The sequence below is a fragment of the Macrobrachium nipponense genome, chromosome 8 (assembly GCF_015104395.2).
Source record: "Macrobrachium nipponense isolate FS-2020 chromosome 8, ASM1510439v2, whole genome shotgun sequence".
Classification (NCBI taxonomy): Eukaryota; Metazoa; Arthropoda; class Malacostraca; order Decapoda; family Palaemonidae; genus Macrobrachium; species Macrobrachium nipponense.
The window spans coordinates 66,348,618-66,365,706 of record NC_087203.1 but is presented as its reverse complement, the minus strand read 5'-3'; the positions used below and the strand labels follow the sequence as shown (position 1 = coordinate 66,365,706).

Here is a 17,089-nt window from a genome sequence, read left to right as displayed (position 1 = left end):
TCTATATTCACCCAGTTTCAATCTGTTACGGTGCCGAATATCCTGGCAAGGTCGCCAACTGTTACCGACCGAGATCCGCTTAGATTCTTTATTATAATAAACAAACAGGATTCAACATCAACAATTGAAACTCAGGATACGAATGTAGATAGAAACTTGACCAAAAAAAGAATTTTATTTACAAGCATATTAACAAAGATAAATGCAGAATGGTTTCTATTATTTACATAACAAAATTAAATATGATTATGTGAAAAGGGGGAAACAGTGCGGTAATGAAATACTTGCTGGCCAGTTTTGCAGCTGTTGAAATCGGTGCTCAAAGCGAGGGCTTCGCAAAAGGGGACAGTAGAAACTTCAGATGGCTTTCCAACTTTGTACTGCAGGAAGAAAAGTCTTAGTCTTGAAACTTGAATGGCGGGCTACTCCTCAAAACAACTTGTAGGACGCTTCTTCTCTGACTTTGTTTCCATTCCTTTTTAGAAGGCTCTCAACATAATGTTACATCATAGAAAAATAAGAACAACTTAAAGGAAGAAAAAACTCTCCACACTAAACCTTACTAAGTGGCAAGAGTCAGTAAATATATCATTGAAGAAATAAAACATTGAAATGACTTAACATAAATGTTTCAATATATCCCAAAACAATATTTCAAATTACAAACTTGCTGACAAAGGAACAAGATGGAGCTGGCCCCACTCTCCCTGAAGGGACAATATTCCCCCAAGTGAGACGGGGCAGCATTATACATAAAACAACTTTTGACAAAGCAGTAGGAATCGGCTTGGAAGCACACCTGCTGCAAGTTGAATCTGTCACGGAGGATGCGTGAACACGGGAATCCTGGAAGCAGGGGACAAATGCGTTGACGCTCACAGGACTTCTTAGGCTGGGTAAGAAAATATATAAAACAACAGTATGGACTTAGGTAAAAAACTAGCTTGGAAGGAGGAGAGCAAAGTGAACATCTACTCTCCAAGGCAGTTGAAGAAAGACTGATGCGTCACTAGGTTGAAGCATAGTCTCTGACTTGCTTTCACCTCAACTATGTATCGGATACCAGATGCCAAAGATTCCTTGCATTTACAATTTTTTATTCTTTTTAACCAGTTTCCAGCTGCACCAGAAGATTTATCCTACTGTTATGACTGAAGGTTTGTTCTGCATAAGAACAAAAAGATAATTAATACACAATGCTTACATTTTCCTTACAACAGAATTCCTGATAAGAAAATCAAGTATCATCGAAGCAAAGCTCATGCCACTTTCAAAACTTTCTGTTTGTAAGAGTTCCATACATTTTGTCATCGTAACATCAAAATGTGCAGCAAAATGTGGTATCAAAAAAGTCCCAACCACATTCATTACATGGGTTCCTTTTCTGACTTCTTTGCCACCAGGTCCAATGATCATTTCGTTGCTGGTTGCCAAACTGAGGAAATCTTTGTGCACCTGAAATTCAATCTGTTGCTATAAACCAGCCAAACTGAGGAAATCTTTGTGTACCTGAAATTCAATCTGTTGCGATAAACCAATTAATTATAAACTGCCATAATCTGTGAGGAGTACATACAATAAAGTAACCAACTGAAGAGGTAAAAAAATATACCCTTTGTGTACATGCTACAACAGGGGTTGGCAATCTCTGGCCCACAGGCCACATCCAGCTTATGAGGAATTTCATTCCAGCTCTCCAACTTAACACCTAACAGTTGTCACCTAGTCTGGGGCATTGAGTGATCCTTACAGTAAATTTTATATTATGGCCATCCTCCAATTCACAGTATAGCTGTCTGGCCTGCACTCTCCAAAAGGTTGCTGACCCCTGACCTAGAATCATGGTTAATAATGAAGTAAGCTTTTAATAGTAGTGTAGTAATTCATTCAGGCCAAATAAGGGATTTTGACGAAGGAAAAATCTATTTCTGGGCGAGGGTTCGTGTCGCCCAGTGAAATAATCCTTAAGTTCATTACTTCTAAGGTAAATGAAGCTAACACATACCAGAGAAAAACAAAATCAGGAAGATGTCAGAATAACTGACTCGCTCACCCTAAATAAAAAGAGGGTGTTGGTATGGTGTCTGGGACGAGTGAGACCACTACCACGAACCTCTTGCCATTTAGAACTCTCCTACACCAAAATCCCCCTCCTGAGAGGGCCGATCCATAGGCAGGGACGGCAACTACTACTACTACGCCCCGCACCACTCCGACTGCCACGCCTCTGGTGGTCATCCTTGTAGTTAGATGCCAATCTTGGGCTGCAGGGCAGGACACAGGGGGGGATTTCACTGGGCGACACAAACCCTCGCCCAGAAATAGATTTTTCCTTCGTCAAAATCCCTTTTCTGGGCTCAGTTCGTGTCGCTGCGTGAAATAGTACCAGAGAAATAGCACAAGATTGTAAAACAAAGAGGAAGGTCTCAATGAAACTATGAAATAAAACAAACAATATAATATTGACAACTTACAAGTTATCATACAGAAAGTTAACTTAACATAAAAATAGTGGACTTATAGTTAACTTAAGATTAAACTTATATTAGTATTGATAACTTATCTAGGATAGTGAGTTAAATGGTTACATGGGGAATTACTCACTAGATAAAAATTATTCTCTAAAAGTTATAGTAAATCAATAGGTGTGCTACCCTAGCATAAAAATAAGGGTAGCAGCACCAAATGGACATTTCATAAATTACAATAATGTTGTGGGTGCCCCTAGCAAAAAAATAAGAGACACACCACCATAATCATAATCATAAGCAGCTAAGGCTAAAGGACTATATAGAGCATAACGGTAGGTTAGGTGAAATATTAGTTGAGGCAGGTAGAAAGGAGATCTGTATCTTCAACTACGGCTACTGTGCAGTGTCAGGGGAAACTATGGTTCCCGCTGCCACTGCTGGAAATTTTAAAGATTCCAAGGACTTTAGATAATGACGCTTAAAAACTGTCGGCGATTTCCAGCCAGTATATTTCTTTAAATCGTCAAAGTTCATATGCTGGAAATAATTAATAGAGGTGGCTACTGCCCTGATATGATGGGCTTTTGGGAATGATTCAAGATTTGCTTGTTTAATGAAGTAAAGGATCTGCTGCCTGATACCTTTTACTGATATAGTGCCACCTTTTTCTCTCATAAAGAGAGGACCCGAGGATCTACAGGATGTCCTAGACAGAAAGGCTTGTAAGGTCATCACTGGACAAAGAGAAGGGTCTTGGGGGAGAGGGATGACTTTCCAAGGGGCCCATCTCGCTAAAAGATCCTCATTTTTTGCTAGAAAACTACGATCCGGGGACAGTAAAACTTCTCCTGAAGGGAGGAATTCTACGTGACCCGCATCTCTGGATAGAGCTGACAGTTCTGAAATTCTTAACAAGAATAGCGTCTTTCTTAGTAGCATTATGAATGAACAAGAAGAATTGTCAGTGTCTGAAGCCAGTTTGAGGACATCATTCAAAAACCATGATACTGAACTAGGCCTTTCAGAAGGTCTAAGTCTAGCACAAGCTTTGGGAAAAGACGTAAAGTAAGAGTCTGTTAAGTCTATTTGAAAACCCAGCTGAAAGATTTTCTTTAAGGCTGATTTATTAGTGGTAATAGTGCTAGCTGCTAATCCTTTTTCGAATAAGGATCTGAAGAAGGATATAGCTGAATTTACTGTCATGGTTGTGGTGTTTGTCTCCTTCAGGAAAGATGCTAACTTCTTAACAGCAGCATCATACTGTCTCAAAGTTGATTCCCTCTTATCTGATACTAAGAAAAGAATATTCTGGGGATCGATATCTGCATCTTTTTTAGCCGCAAACTTCATGAAGTCCATAAAGTTAGGGTTTTGAGAATTCCTGAGGAAGCGAACACAGTCCTCATTCGTACTGTCTGAGATAGTCTGGGATTGGGAATCCATCGAGGTCGAAGACCCAATTCCAGAAGCAAAGGGTACCAGTTGCTCTTTGGCCAGTTCGGGGCTACTAGAGTTACTTGTCCCTTGAAAGTCCTGAGTTTGTTCAGTACTTTCAATAGAAGATTCACTGGAGGAAAGATGTATATCTTCTTCCACTGATTAAAATCTATGGACAAGGCGTCTGTGGCATAAGCCAGAGGGTCCAGGTTGGGGGCCACATAGCAAGGGAGCTTGTGGTTCGCTTGAGAGGCGAAAAGATCTACTTGGAGACCCGGGACACTCCGGCGTATCCACTGGAACGACCTGTTGTCCAGGGACCACTCTGATTCTAGAGGAACTGATCGAGACAAGGCGTCTGCTATCACGTTCCTTACTCCCGCCAGGTGGGTGGAGGATAGATGCCATTTGTACTTGTTCGCTAGAGAGAAAATGGCTATCATGACATGGTTCACATGTTTTGATTTGGATCCTCCCCTGTTGATGCAGTGTACTACTACTGCGCTGTCCAATACCAGTTTTATATGAGAATTCTTTGGTGGAAGGAGCCTCTTCAGAGTGAGAAATACTGCCATAGCCTCCAACACGTTTATGTGGAGCTGGCGGAACTGAGGTAACCAAGTTCCTTGAACTTTTTTGAACTGAGAGTATCCTCCCCATCCGCTTAGCAAGGCGTCTGTGTGGATGATCAACGCCGGAGGAGGATATTGAAGAGGAACTGACTTGGACAGGTTCTTTGTCTCCGCCCATGGACAGAGATGATTTCGAAGAATCTGCGGGATCACTGACAACTTATCCCGAGATTTGGCATTTGCTCTTGAGCGCCAAACTCGGTTTATGTCTTTGAGTCTTGCTTTCAGCAGAACATCTGTAACCAACGCAAACTGGAGTGAACCAGGATCCTTTCTTGGTTTCTCCTTGACGCCCGTTTGTTCTTGAGGAATTGCCTTACTGACTTGGCTATTTCTTTCCTCTTGTCCACAGGAATTGACAGATTGTGAGAGGTTAAGTCCCAATGAATGCCGAGCCATTGGAAACGCGACTCCGGAGTGAGCCTGGACTTTGTCCTGTTTATTTGGAACCCTAGGTGTTCCAGAAATTGAAGTACCTTGTTTGTGGCTCTGAGGCATTCCTCGACGGTTGGCGCCCAAATCAGCCAATCGTCGAGGTACGCTACTACCATTATCCCTTGTGATCTCAGTTGTTGTACAACTACTTCCGCTATTTTCGTGAATACCCTGGGGGCTACATTCAGCCAGAAGGGCATCACTTTGAAAGAGAATGCCTGGTCCCCCAGCTTGAAGCCTAGGTATGGGCGAAAGTGTCTCGCGATTGGGATATGATAGTAAGCGTCTGTGAGATCGATAGAGGTGGTGACGGCCCCACAGGGAAATAAGGTCCGCACCTGCGAGATGGTCAGCATTTTGAACTTGTCGCAACGAATGAATAAGTTTAGCCGGGACAAGTCTAAGATTATTCTTTTTGATGAGCCTTTCTTTGGCACGCTGAATAAGCGTCCTTGAAACTTTAAATGCTTGACTCTCGACACTACTCCTTTCTGAAGGAGCTCCTCTGCGTAATCTGCCAATTCCTTTGATGGTAGCTGAAGGAATGACTTGGGTGGAGGGGGACCTTTGATCCAACTCCAACCCAGTCCTTTGGACACAATGCTCTGTGCCCATTTGCTGAACCCCCACCTGTGCCGGAAGAGGAACAGCCTCCCTCCTACCCAGGAGATCTCACTGCTGTTGTGCGGAATGAGCTCCGCGTCCTCCACGGAAGTGCTTACCCCTGTTGGTAGCTCTTCCTGCGCCTCGTTGCCGAAAGGCACCTCTAGCCCTGCTTCCCCTAGCAAACCTGTTGAAGGTTTGGAAGGCTTGGCTTTCAAACACCTGGTTGAATGCCGGGGAAACAGCGTAAGAGGTCGAGGGCTGACCTTGTGGGGACAGCAGGAGAATTGGTTGGTTCTGTCCTTTTGGTGCTGCCGATTGTCCTGGCTGAGCAACCGGAACAGCTTGTACGAAGTGTTGCTGTTGCTGCTTCTGGTATGGCTGGAACCTCTTTTGTCTCCTTCAGCTTTTTGCTAGAGGAGGAAGAGTTCTCAGGTTTCCTCTTAGCAGAGAGACCCCAACGAGCTCTGAGGCTCTGGTTAAGCCTCGTCGCCTCGTGTTGGACCTCATTAACTGCCGATTCTGGGAAGAGGTCCGCCCCCCAGATATTGGAGGAAAGCAACTTGTTCGGTTCGTGCCGAATCGTTGCTTCCTGAAGGATGTGCTTCCTCAGGTTCCGTTTTCCTTGCTTGCCACTATAAACCCGTACAAGTCCGCTTGAACTGTCTGAGTTTGCGACTTTGCTAGGAGCTTAAAAAGAGGCTCCGTGCCGTAAGTCAAAGCAGCCACTTCAGTCATAACCAGGGTGTTGAGGGTTCTGCCTAGCCTGGTTCTTGCCTCAAACTCCGCCTGAATGAGGTTGTCTGGTAATCTGGGTAACCTCTCCCCGAACTGTTCCATGGCAAAGCCCGGCTTGAGTTTACCTACCGTAAAAGTGGCCGGTAGGTTCTCCCACAAATCACCGAAAGCAGGGAAGAGAGGGGACGTAGGGTCCGATTCCCTTAGTTGTGGAAGGGGTTCATCATCCTTCATGCCCACCTGTATCGTGACCTCTGCTATCTTCGTCGTAAGGGGGAGTGGTGCCTCCTCCTCTGTGGCAAAGATAGTAAACAGGCTCTTGAATGCTTGGAGTCTAGTATTAGTGCAGTCCCAGTCCTCCAAGCAATGCAACCACTCCCTCTGAGCCTGGTCCCGGCTATATAGCACTGTTTCTCTTGGGATTTTATCTTCCCTATTTAAGGCTGTCTCCGTCAGCCTCGCATATCCCATGAAAGGAGGCTGTAAGTCGGCTGGGTGGAACTCGAAGTCCTCGATCCTTCGAGTTACACATTCCGGAATGGAAATCATGCCGTTCTTGAAGGGAGCATAAGCTGCTACCCTCCAAGGATTACTCATAGAGAAGGCAGGGAGGGTGTCATAGTCCAGCAGCTGGGCAAGACCAGCTCCTGCTACCGGGAGGTCGGCCTGAGGTGCCTGGTTCAGGCCTGCCAGGCGATTCTCCTGGTCGGACACTCGTTCAGTCAGGTTCTGGATGGATTGTCCCGACTGGTTAAGAGTGGTAGAGATTTGAGCAAAAATCTGCTCAACTCTCGTATTGAGAGACCCGACCAAATCACCTACTTGCTGCATCATTCCTGCCGAAAATGCAGCAGGATCAAAGGTACCAGGTACCACGACCCCGGCAGGAGTCACCGGAGGAGTTCTGGCAGCAGCGGGAGAAGGTACAGACTTGACAGGAGCGCGGGCCTTCTCCTTAGAGGACTTGCCTCTTGACCCTTTAGAATGTGAAGACGAAGACGACTTCACTTTCTCTGCTCCGGGATGGGAAGCCGGAGGCTTACGAGAAGTAGAAGACGACGACGTCTTTTTGGACGACGTCTTCTGAAGGGTCATCTGCTCTCTGTGCCCCTTTACCTTGGGGGTCACAGATGCAGCAGGTGTACTAGCAGGGATCTCCGATCCCGTAAAGCCCTGAAAAGAGGAAGATGAAGGAACAGGTGATGAAGATCCAGAATCAACCATGGGAAGCCCTTGGGCGCCCAGCAAACCTACCTCAACTAGTAAATCCTCCGCACCTACCGTCATTGCTCTATATTCAAATCAAGTGTGGCTACTTCCGCCACGATGTCTTGGCCTCCTCCCTTGATCAAGGCTTGTTCCACTTGCTGTTGGATGGAAGCAATTGTAGGAGCTGCCGCGGCGGGATCCACATACCCCGTCGACTTCCCGCCCGGGAAGATCTGGACAGCCAGCTTCTTGTCAAGTATATAGGGCTGTCCTTTGGCGATGTTCTTTCCGAAGCCTCCTACCCAGGCCTTCAGGGTAGCCGACGCGACTTCCTTAACGGCAGCAGCCTGGAAAAGGGTCACTGTAGTCCTTACAACGAAGCCCCGAGGACGGATCATTACCAAAATTGAATATGACCATAAGTAACTTTAAGCTAAAATATGTGACAGTATATATGTCATGAAAGGAACAAACCTGACACCGATATATACTTACTCCGTCCAAAAACTGGCTCACCAGCTCGTAGCAAATGGTACAAGCCTCGTGATGCCATACTAACAGCTCGTTGTGGCGGGTAACACAAAGGAGCGTGAGTCCTGCAGACCTCATGCCCGCAGGGGTCTTGGAGGACGGCGTTACATCCCGCCTCCTGACAGTTAGTAGCCTGTAAGTGGAAAGATACATAAGTATCAACGTTATACACTCACAGGGCTACTGTGATACTCCGTTGCATGCCGGAGTAGTCTAAAATTATTGGGCATAATCCACCCCTGAACTCCTTGTGGAAGAAGGTCTATGACCTAAGATGCTGGTTGGGAACTCCGGTGTACACCGGAGGGGTGAGTATGATTCAACCAGATGTTTTTATATACTCATAATGAGTTTCGAGGAGTTGCATACCACGCCGGAGAATGGGGGAGGATGCCCTATACTTAGACTAGGAAAGTTACACTAAAGTGGAGTGTGTAGCTCCGCCGTACAATCCCCCCAACCCCCGACAACTAGAGGAGCGCCCGGATAGCAAGCAAGCGCTCCGCCGAAAGACGAAGGGGGTACATAAGATAGGGAAAGCTTCAATGACCAACTGAAATCACACCCACTCCGGTAGCTGCCGGATAGTGAGCAGGTGCTCCGTCCGCTGGCGGAGGGGTAATGCATGTGAGGAGGGAGAGAAATCAGACCCAAGGCACGCCGGAGAAGACCCGAAGCGACCGGAGGGGGGGGTGGCCAACCCTAACCCCCGACCACTCCGGAGCTCTTCCAGAGCCCGAGTAAAAACATGCGGTTCACCAGTGCTTACAGTTGTCCTAAACTCCCATGACCCCCTTGGCTAGGGGGAGGGGGGAGAAGAGCTTGGATGGTTGCCATAGCGACCGTAAGCGAGCCAGGACAGACACCCCCCCTTCCGTCTGGAGGGAGGGGAGGGGACTGGGACTAGGGCGACCAGAGGCACCACGCGATCGCATGTGGACCAAGAAGTGATAATGCAACAAAACCGACTAGGCCAGCGACCACGTGAGCCCGAAGGACCACAGGGCGATAATGTAACAAAACTGCAGATTAAGATCTAATGCAACAAAACCGCCTAGGAACTGGTCGCCCTAAAAGCTAACCCAATAAAATTATAACAAATAAATAAAAACTTTTACATCGTAAGACAGAGAGAGAGAGAGAGGGAAAACATGAGTGAAAGAGAAAGAGATGTCCAGGAGGAGTAGGCTGGTTCCGAAGAAAGCAGCCTACTGCTCAAAGCTAGCCTTAGCCGATACGTAGATGGAGGGCAATAGCCAGGATGCTGGAACAGGAAAATATAATTAATCACTCAGGCGCCTACACACCTAGACAAAGAGACATGCATGCATGAACGAGATCTAAGGTATAGGCAATGAAATCCCTACAAACGATGTAAAAGATAATGAGAACTAGCGTAGCACGTGATAAAAAAAACCCATGAAAGGTAAAAACAATGGAAGATGTCTCGGTATAGAGGACCGGGAAATCTAACCAGACACGAGGCGAGCCGTTGGCCGCCATGCGCCACACCAGGTGGCCTTATTCGGACCTAAAAAACGGTAAATAAGGGCCCCTGGCTGACAAAACTAAATCCAGACCTTTCGGGTTACTTAACTTAGCTGCGGCAATAGCTGCTCGTTCCATCGTGGAGATAAATCCAAGGGAAATAGCACAAAAACACAGAGCAAAAGATGGCACGTGTTACCTAGTTCGGCTAACGAAAAGGATGACCACCAGAGGCGCGGCAGTCGGCGTGGTGCGGGGCATAGTAGTAGTAGTTGCCGTCCCTGCCTATGGATCGGCCCTCTCAGGAAGGGGATTTTGGTGTAGGAGAGTTCTATATGGCAAGAGGTTCGAGGTAGTGGTCTCACTCGCCCCAGATACCAAACCGACTCCCTCTTTTTATTTAGGGTGAGCGAGTCAGTTATTCTGACATCTTCCTGATTTTGTTTTTCTTTGGTATATGTTAGCTTCATTTACCTTAGAAATAATGAACTTAAGGATTATTTCACGCAGCGACACGAACTGAGCCCAGAAATACCCTATACGTAATATTTTCAAACACATTTTAAACATAACAGCATGAACATTTATAAAATCGACACATCGAGCGCTAAATTTCCACACTTTTTAACTATATTTTCGGAAGAGCGGCGAGCAGCTGCTTACAAGAATGAACATAAAAAGACATCATACGTATTTGATAACGTGAAGGGCAGTTTCAAAAGCTGCCTTAGTATCATATTTCTGCTCAGAATTAAAAATACCCTATACATAATACATCTGCATACACATTTTAAACATTAAAGTATGAACATTTATAAAATAGACACATCGATCACTAAATTTGCACTTTTTTAAACTCGATATTTTCAGAAGAGCAGCAGACGGCGGCTTACAAGAATGAACGTGAAAAAACATCATATTTGATAACGTGAAGGGCAGTTTCAAAAGCTGCCTTTGTCTCATATTTATGTGCAGAAATACAAATACCTATGCGTAATACATTTTCATACACATTTTAAACATAAAAGCATGAACATTTATAAATCAACATATCATAGCAAAATTTGCACTCATTTAACTCGATATTTTCGGCATAGAACAGGTCAGAGGCATTTATTTTACCCTATACCTATGTAATAACTCTCAAAATACAATTTTTAATATCATTTGCATAACCTCTATGGGCTGAATGGTATTTCTACAAATGTATGTACTTGTTAGACATAACGGCGCTAGTGGCGCTGTTGACCAAAAATTGTGCCGTAAAAATAACTTAAAATGTCTTATTTTTTTTAATGAATATTTTTGACAACAGCTGTAAAACTGATTTGCCGTTGAGCAATTGCACCGTTAACTGCGGGCCGCCTGTATTGCAATATGAAGCTTGGGCAGAAAGGACACTGCAAAGGACGTTATTACAATACGCAGCATGCTGGGTAAGGTACACATAGTTAAGCAAAAGACAAAACATGCCAATTCATGGTCAGGTTCACACTGAATATTTACATAAAATTACAATTTAAATGAATTTGTGGAAAACACCAGACTAATTGCATGTTGGGGTTCCTTCAGCCAAAATTTCCAGCGGCTGCTCTAACAGTAAGTCACTTTCTCTCTGGCAAACATAGTTGAAACAATGAAGCAATAACTGTTATGAATGAAAAATATTCTCACTTTCAGGAGCAGCCTTATGTCAAGTTGTAAAAAAATATTACTGTAACCAATAGGGGACACACATTTAAATTAATGTCAAGCACATGATATAAGTACATCAAGTAAGGTTGTTTCTTTCTTTTCCCATCTCAGAGTCTACTGCAGGATTTCTTTTAATTTCTGTCCTCTCCCTTTTAATTCTTATTTTTGTCTTTAGCACTGAAGTTTGAAGGTATGGAATCATTCCATGATACTTCAAATTTATAAGCACTTTAGAGTCTGCAATGCGTCTTAAGAATATGAAAGAAATTTTACAATAGTTTCTTGACATTTAGGAAGGCTTAATTATTACTGTGACAACACAATTTTTAACTTTTCACAGCTATATAATCAGGTGTAAATGTTGAACAAGAAAGCCTATAACTTACCTCAGGATATGTAGTAAAAGACAAATCTACAAGAGATTCTAATAACTGATGATGACTGGAATCCATGTATGGTACAGGTTTTGCAGTCCTTTCTGAGAACAAAAAATTGGCTATCCACACTAAAATATTTTTAGCCACATCCTCAGGGACCTGAAATAAAATGGTCTAACTTAAAAAATGCACCTCCATCACACAGAGTATAATGTCGTCCCAACCCACTCAATCTTTTAGATGTTATGTTTAGTCCCTCTAATATACTATAATTCTTCAGTTCAAATTAAATTTGTTTACTATTTTACTCACTCTTTTGCTCCTTTCACATCTAGTCCATCTTTCCTTAGCCACTTCACATTCCTAATTATTTTATTCTTTTTCTACTCCTTTTCAGGCGCTCTATTCCATGCCTCCAAAACCCCTTTATTTGCCAAAACACCAGTCTCTTAGCCTCTGTCCTCTACTTTACAAACACATCTCTCTTTTCTTCACTGTGTCCTGGCCCTATTCCACTATTCATTTGCCATTTACATAAATCTTTATTTCATTACCATGGTTTTCTTACTCTATATGTATTCTTTACCTGTCACATTGCATATTCCTTTCAGTGATTTCCCCAAATCACATTTTATGCTGTATTTTCTGATATTTTCTTCACAATCCTTATTTCACTTCTTCATTTCTATATTTCCTGTTTTAATTCTTTAAAATGTAGGTTGTCCTGTATTTCTCATCATAATATAAGAAATCTGTTGCAACTTCTACGCTCTTATATGTTATCAACTGCACCTGGGCTTCTTTGAAATAGTATCCTTCTTTAAAACAGTATCCTTTTATCCTTAGCTCTGGTAAATTCCAATACTGCTTTTCCTTTTGGTTTCTCTCTCCAAAAATGTATTTTCATATCACATCCACAAAACCAACTCTGTCTGTCCTACATGGTTACATTTTATAAAATTCCTGTCCTTGCCTACTTGAACATTAGCCATGAGGGTCATTGAAATAATTATAAAAAAAACTAATGAGAGAGAATTTATAACCAACACAATGAGGTATCAGAGACTGAAAGTTGCTTTATACAGCATATATTTATCAAATATATGCTAGTTCTGATTCTTGTTGGAATAAATAAATCATACATAATTCAGTACAGCTCATACACATTCCCAATTCAAACATTTAATACTTTAAATTTCTCAACTGAACTACAGCAAATAAATTTATCAACTTACCACTGAACATTTGGCTAACAAGCCAGTATTGTGCAGAATCCTTAGTCCATCCAAAAACTGTTTGCTTATGGGAGAAAATGAAGCCTGGGAAGAAGGGAAAGTCTTGCTCAAGTCATTCTTAAGATTAATCAACTGGTTTTCTAAGAGGTCCACAAAAACAGCATCCTTAGGTTGAGAGACTTTCCTATTAAGAATATTCAAAACATCTTCCATATGCTCTGGAAGCTTCTTCTCCACCTCCAAGTCTTTCAGGTCAAATCCAATTTTCTTTGGGTTCAATAAACAAAGCAATATCATGGTGAAATACTGTGATGAAAGCATTTTATCTAGAACTCCAGACTCAATGGCTGTAGTATCCTGTAGCACAAGTTTTACAAAATCCAAAGTTCTTATCACAGCTGTGCATTTCAATTTCACTGCCACCTCCATTTCCACTGGGGTTGAAAGACACTTTTCTTTATCATAAATATTTTCCAAATATTCGTCTAAAGTTACACAAGACATATTCTCAATAAAATACTGGACAGAGTCAAATATCTTGATTCCTTCAAAGCTGCAAAGACCTTTCACTGAAAAACTATTTTGACCAAGGAGCCAACAATGGCCATCTAAGGCTGCTAACAGTGCCTGAAAAGAATAAAGGGTCACTATTTAAACTAACTATAAATACTGTACTAAGCAAATCTTGTAGACAAATACTTTCCCTGGTTAAGTCATTTCCTGTAAAGAAAATTTCAATAATCAAAAGCCTAACTTTTTAAAAGCTATACAAATTCAACTTTTCTCTTCTCAATTACATCATCATCATAATTATCAAGTATTCCTTTCGGATTAGCCTGAAGGATTTCTTCAATGAGGAAACAACATTGGAGCAGCAAGTAGTTCAAGAAGTTGGACAGATAGATAGAAGGCTAAATGGAAATTGATGAAAAGGAACTATGGGTATGCTGTAGAGAAGTACTGTGAAAGGTACACTAGATGGTATCATAATGCACTGCCTCTTTGAGAAACAGTTTTTAACAGGCAAACCTACTAGCGCTTTGAAATGTGACTCTGACCTGGTTAAGTTATTTCATAATAAGCAATAAGCAAACCAGAACTGCAGTTTAATGTGCACAGTATTTCAGCAAGTAACAATTGCTAAAAGCCCTTGTTAAACCTGTCATTACACATTCTCTTCAAGCTAGAACTGTTATCATGGATTAGACATAACTGAAGAGTGAGAGAAAAAAATATAGATTGAAAAGTGCAAAGACAAGAGAAAATGAACATGATGAACTTCCAACAAAAAAATTATATTTATGCAGAGATGGCTACAAAGATGGCAAAGGCTACACAACTGCACAAGTAGTCAAATATGAGGGCATTAAAAATGTCATGAATACATGCAGACCTGGTTTTGAATAAGGTTGGTATAATTAAAGGCCTTACAATCACTCCCAGTCACCACTATAATGTAATAACAATTTTGTTGGCTTCTATGCAGCCTGGTGCAATAGTACACAAACAGTAAAGGCAAGCCCTATGATGCACTGCCATAAGCACTTGGGGAATTCAGTGTATACAGCAATCCTTCCACCACAATGACAATTTAACTTATAGCTCAAAGTTGAATAATCAAGTAAATGACAAGTGCAAAGGGATTTAAAAAATAAAATTGTTCCTACATCAACAACATAAAAATCAGGTTTGGACAAAGGAAAAATCTAATTTTGGTAGATGATTTGAGTCCTCAAAGGGGTCACACTCATGGTCCTCCCAGGGCTTCAAAAGACAAATAAACTAGTCTCAAAGAATTCTCTTATACAGGCAGTCCCAGGGTTATGACAGGGGGGGGTTCTGTTCTGGAGAGGCATCGTAAGCCGAAAATCGTTGTAAGCCGGAACATCATAAAAAATCCTAAGAAAACCTTACTTTTAATGCTTTGGGTGCATTGAAAACTATATAAACTGCATTCTTATTGCATTTTTCACCAAAAAAAATTCAAATACTGATTATTTTGCATTTTTGGTGTCATTTCATCTGCCAGATCAGCGTTGTAGGCGTCGTAACCCTGAAAAAAATGTCTGATGAATATAATTGAGAAGCGCCTTAACCTTGGAATGTCGTAAACCGAACCTGTCGTAACCAGGGGACTGCCTGTTAGTTGGTCTCAGCCAGAATAGTGCTTGTTGGCACAGAGATCGAATATAAAGGACTCACAACAGGAGAGCTTTATCTCCTGTCCACAACAATTCCCTTGGTTTTCCCTTCATCCTACTTGTACATATCTGACAACACTGCATATGTTGGCAATCTTCCTCATTACAGCCAGTTTTGTGCAAGATAAATGTTCACCACAGTCCCATGCCTTTTGTTCAGAGAAAGTAGGTGGATTTGAGGACTACATCACTCAAACTTGATTTTTCCTAAGTCAAAACCACTTTTTTGATAGAGTAGCCATTATTTGTCCTCAAAGGAACTTACAAAAGAAACTGACAGGGGATATGTACCAGACATTCCCACAAATAGCTAGAATCCGCAAATACTTAGAACGCACAAAACAACGCTAAAAACAGCCTATTTTGTTCATTCAAACTCAACAAATAAAAAATAAATAAATAAATATTCTTATATTTTCCTTTTTTTTTTTTTTTTTTTTTTTTACATAGTTTTATCACAAAAAGTGCATTTACAGTGGGCCCCCCCATATTCACGTTCTCTGAATTTGCAGACTCACAGATTTGAGGAATTCTCCCTGGACCTTATCTACCCATTATTTGCGGGGAATTCACCTATTTGAGGGTTTTTTTCCAACGATAAATAATCCCAAATTAGTGTATTTTGATGTTATTTTCATGACTAAATACATTTTTATGATACAAAAATGATTTACTGATATTCAAATATTAATATTGATCAATACTGTATTAGTAAGTTTAATAAGATTAAATGATATCACATAATAACAATAATAATTCTCTCTCTCTCTTCTTACAGAGCTGTATGTTTTCTATATAAATAAATGATTTAGTAATTTTCAAATGATATAAATGTAAAGAGCAATCAATTAATTAAAGAAAATACTATAGTGAATTGGTGTGAATTGGTAAGATTTAGTTTATAAATTAAAAATTATGTAAGAATGAAGGAAATACCAGTCTTCACGCATCTTTCTTTCGAACTCCAGGTACCAAACCAAGGTCCAACAGCTGTCAAATATGTCACATAATGTGACTGGAGGGAAGGGAGTGTTCTCTCTCTCTCTCTCTCTCTCTCTCTCTCTCTCTCTCTCTCTCTCTCTCTCTCATTATTATTCTCTCTGTCTTAGGAATAATTCATAATTTCACTCTTGATGGTCATATATATGATGTTGCCATTCAATGCTCGCTCTCTCTCTCTCTCTCTCTCTCTCTCTCTCTCTCTCTCTCTCTCTCTCTCTCTCTCTCTGTTATTGGCTGTAGGTATATATTTTTAATGGTAAAATTTTTAAGATTACTTTGAAATATTAATATAAACTCAAAGATTAATACAGTAATAGGTTAGTAATTTTAGGTATATTTGAAGTAGGATGTTATTTAAGGTATACATTTGGTATCTGAACTTTCAAGATAGGCAGTTATAAGCATTTTTAGTGGTGGTTCTAACTATTCGTGGGTTTTAACTATTCACAAGGGTGTCTGGTACACATCCCCCGCAAATAGGGGGGGGGGACACTGTAATCATGAAACTGGAAGTGCAAACAGTAATTTGTGGATATTTCTCATAGAAAAATACAACGAATACACGAATTTCCCATAACAAATTAATGGGTAATTATGGTCAATGGAGAAATTCGTGAATATGTGAGTCCTTGAATGCCAAGAACGTGAATACGGGGGGCCACTGTCTATGGCTTAGCTCCTAATAAATAAATTCCACAACCAAGAAAATTTTTGGTCTGAAATATGGTCACAGGCTATTAACCATTTTCTTTAATTCCAGATACCCATCAGAGTTTGGCAATAAAGAACTTCTTCCCAACCTACGTTGTGTCGGAAAAAACTTTAGGGTTGAGTGGGGAGGATGAAGAGAAATGCCTTCTGAGAGCCACCATGAGAGATCCTCTTTGATCTCCTTCATGATGTCAAACACCTTCAAGTCCAGCTGAGACTTCCTGCACTACGATACCTCCAGGAAGAATTGAAGGGGTCGCATATGTAACCTTGGGAGTCTTACAAACTTCTTTACTGACGATAAGGTGCCCAGATGACTCATCC

The 17,089-nt window shown here is 41.6% G+C and overlaps 1 protein-coding gene across 1 annotated transcript in view; it reads right to left on the bottom strand.

The window, feature by feature from the left end:
- Positions 1 to 17,089, bottom strand: part of LOC135222815 (DNA-dependent protein kinase catalytic subunit-like) — a 763,170-nt gene that overhangs the window by 334,101 nt on the left and 411,980 nt on the right. The window contains exons 24-26 of the mRNA XM_064261121.1: positions 12,852 to 13,478; positions 11,626 to 11,775; positions 1,205 to 1,455 (exon numbers count right to left, since the gene is read on the bottom strand). Of these exons, the coding sequence (XP_064117191.1) occupies positions 1,205 to 1,455; positions 11,626 to 11,775; positions 12,852 to 13,478 (1,028 nt within the window). The remainder of the gene's footprint in view (positions 1 to 1,204; positions 1,456 to 11,625; positions 11,776 to 12,851; positions 13,479 to 17,089) is intronic.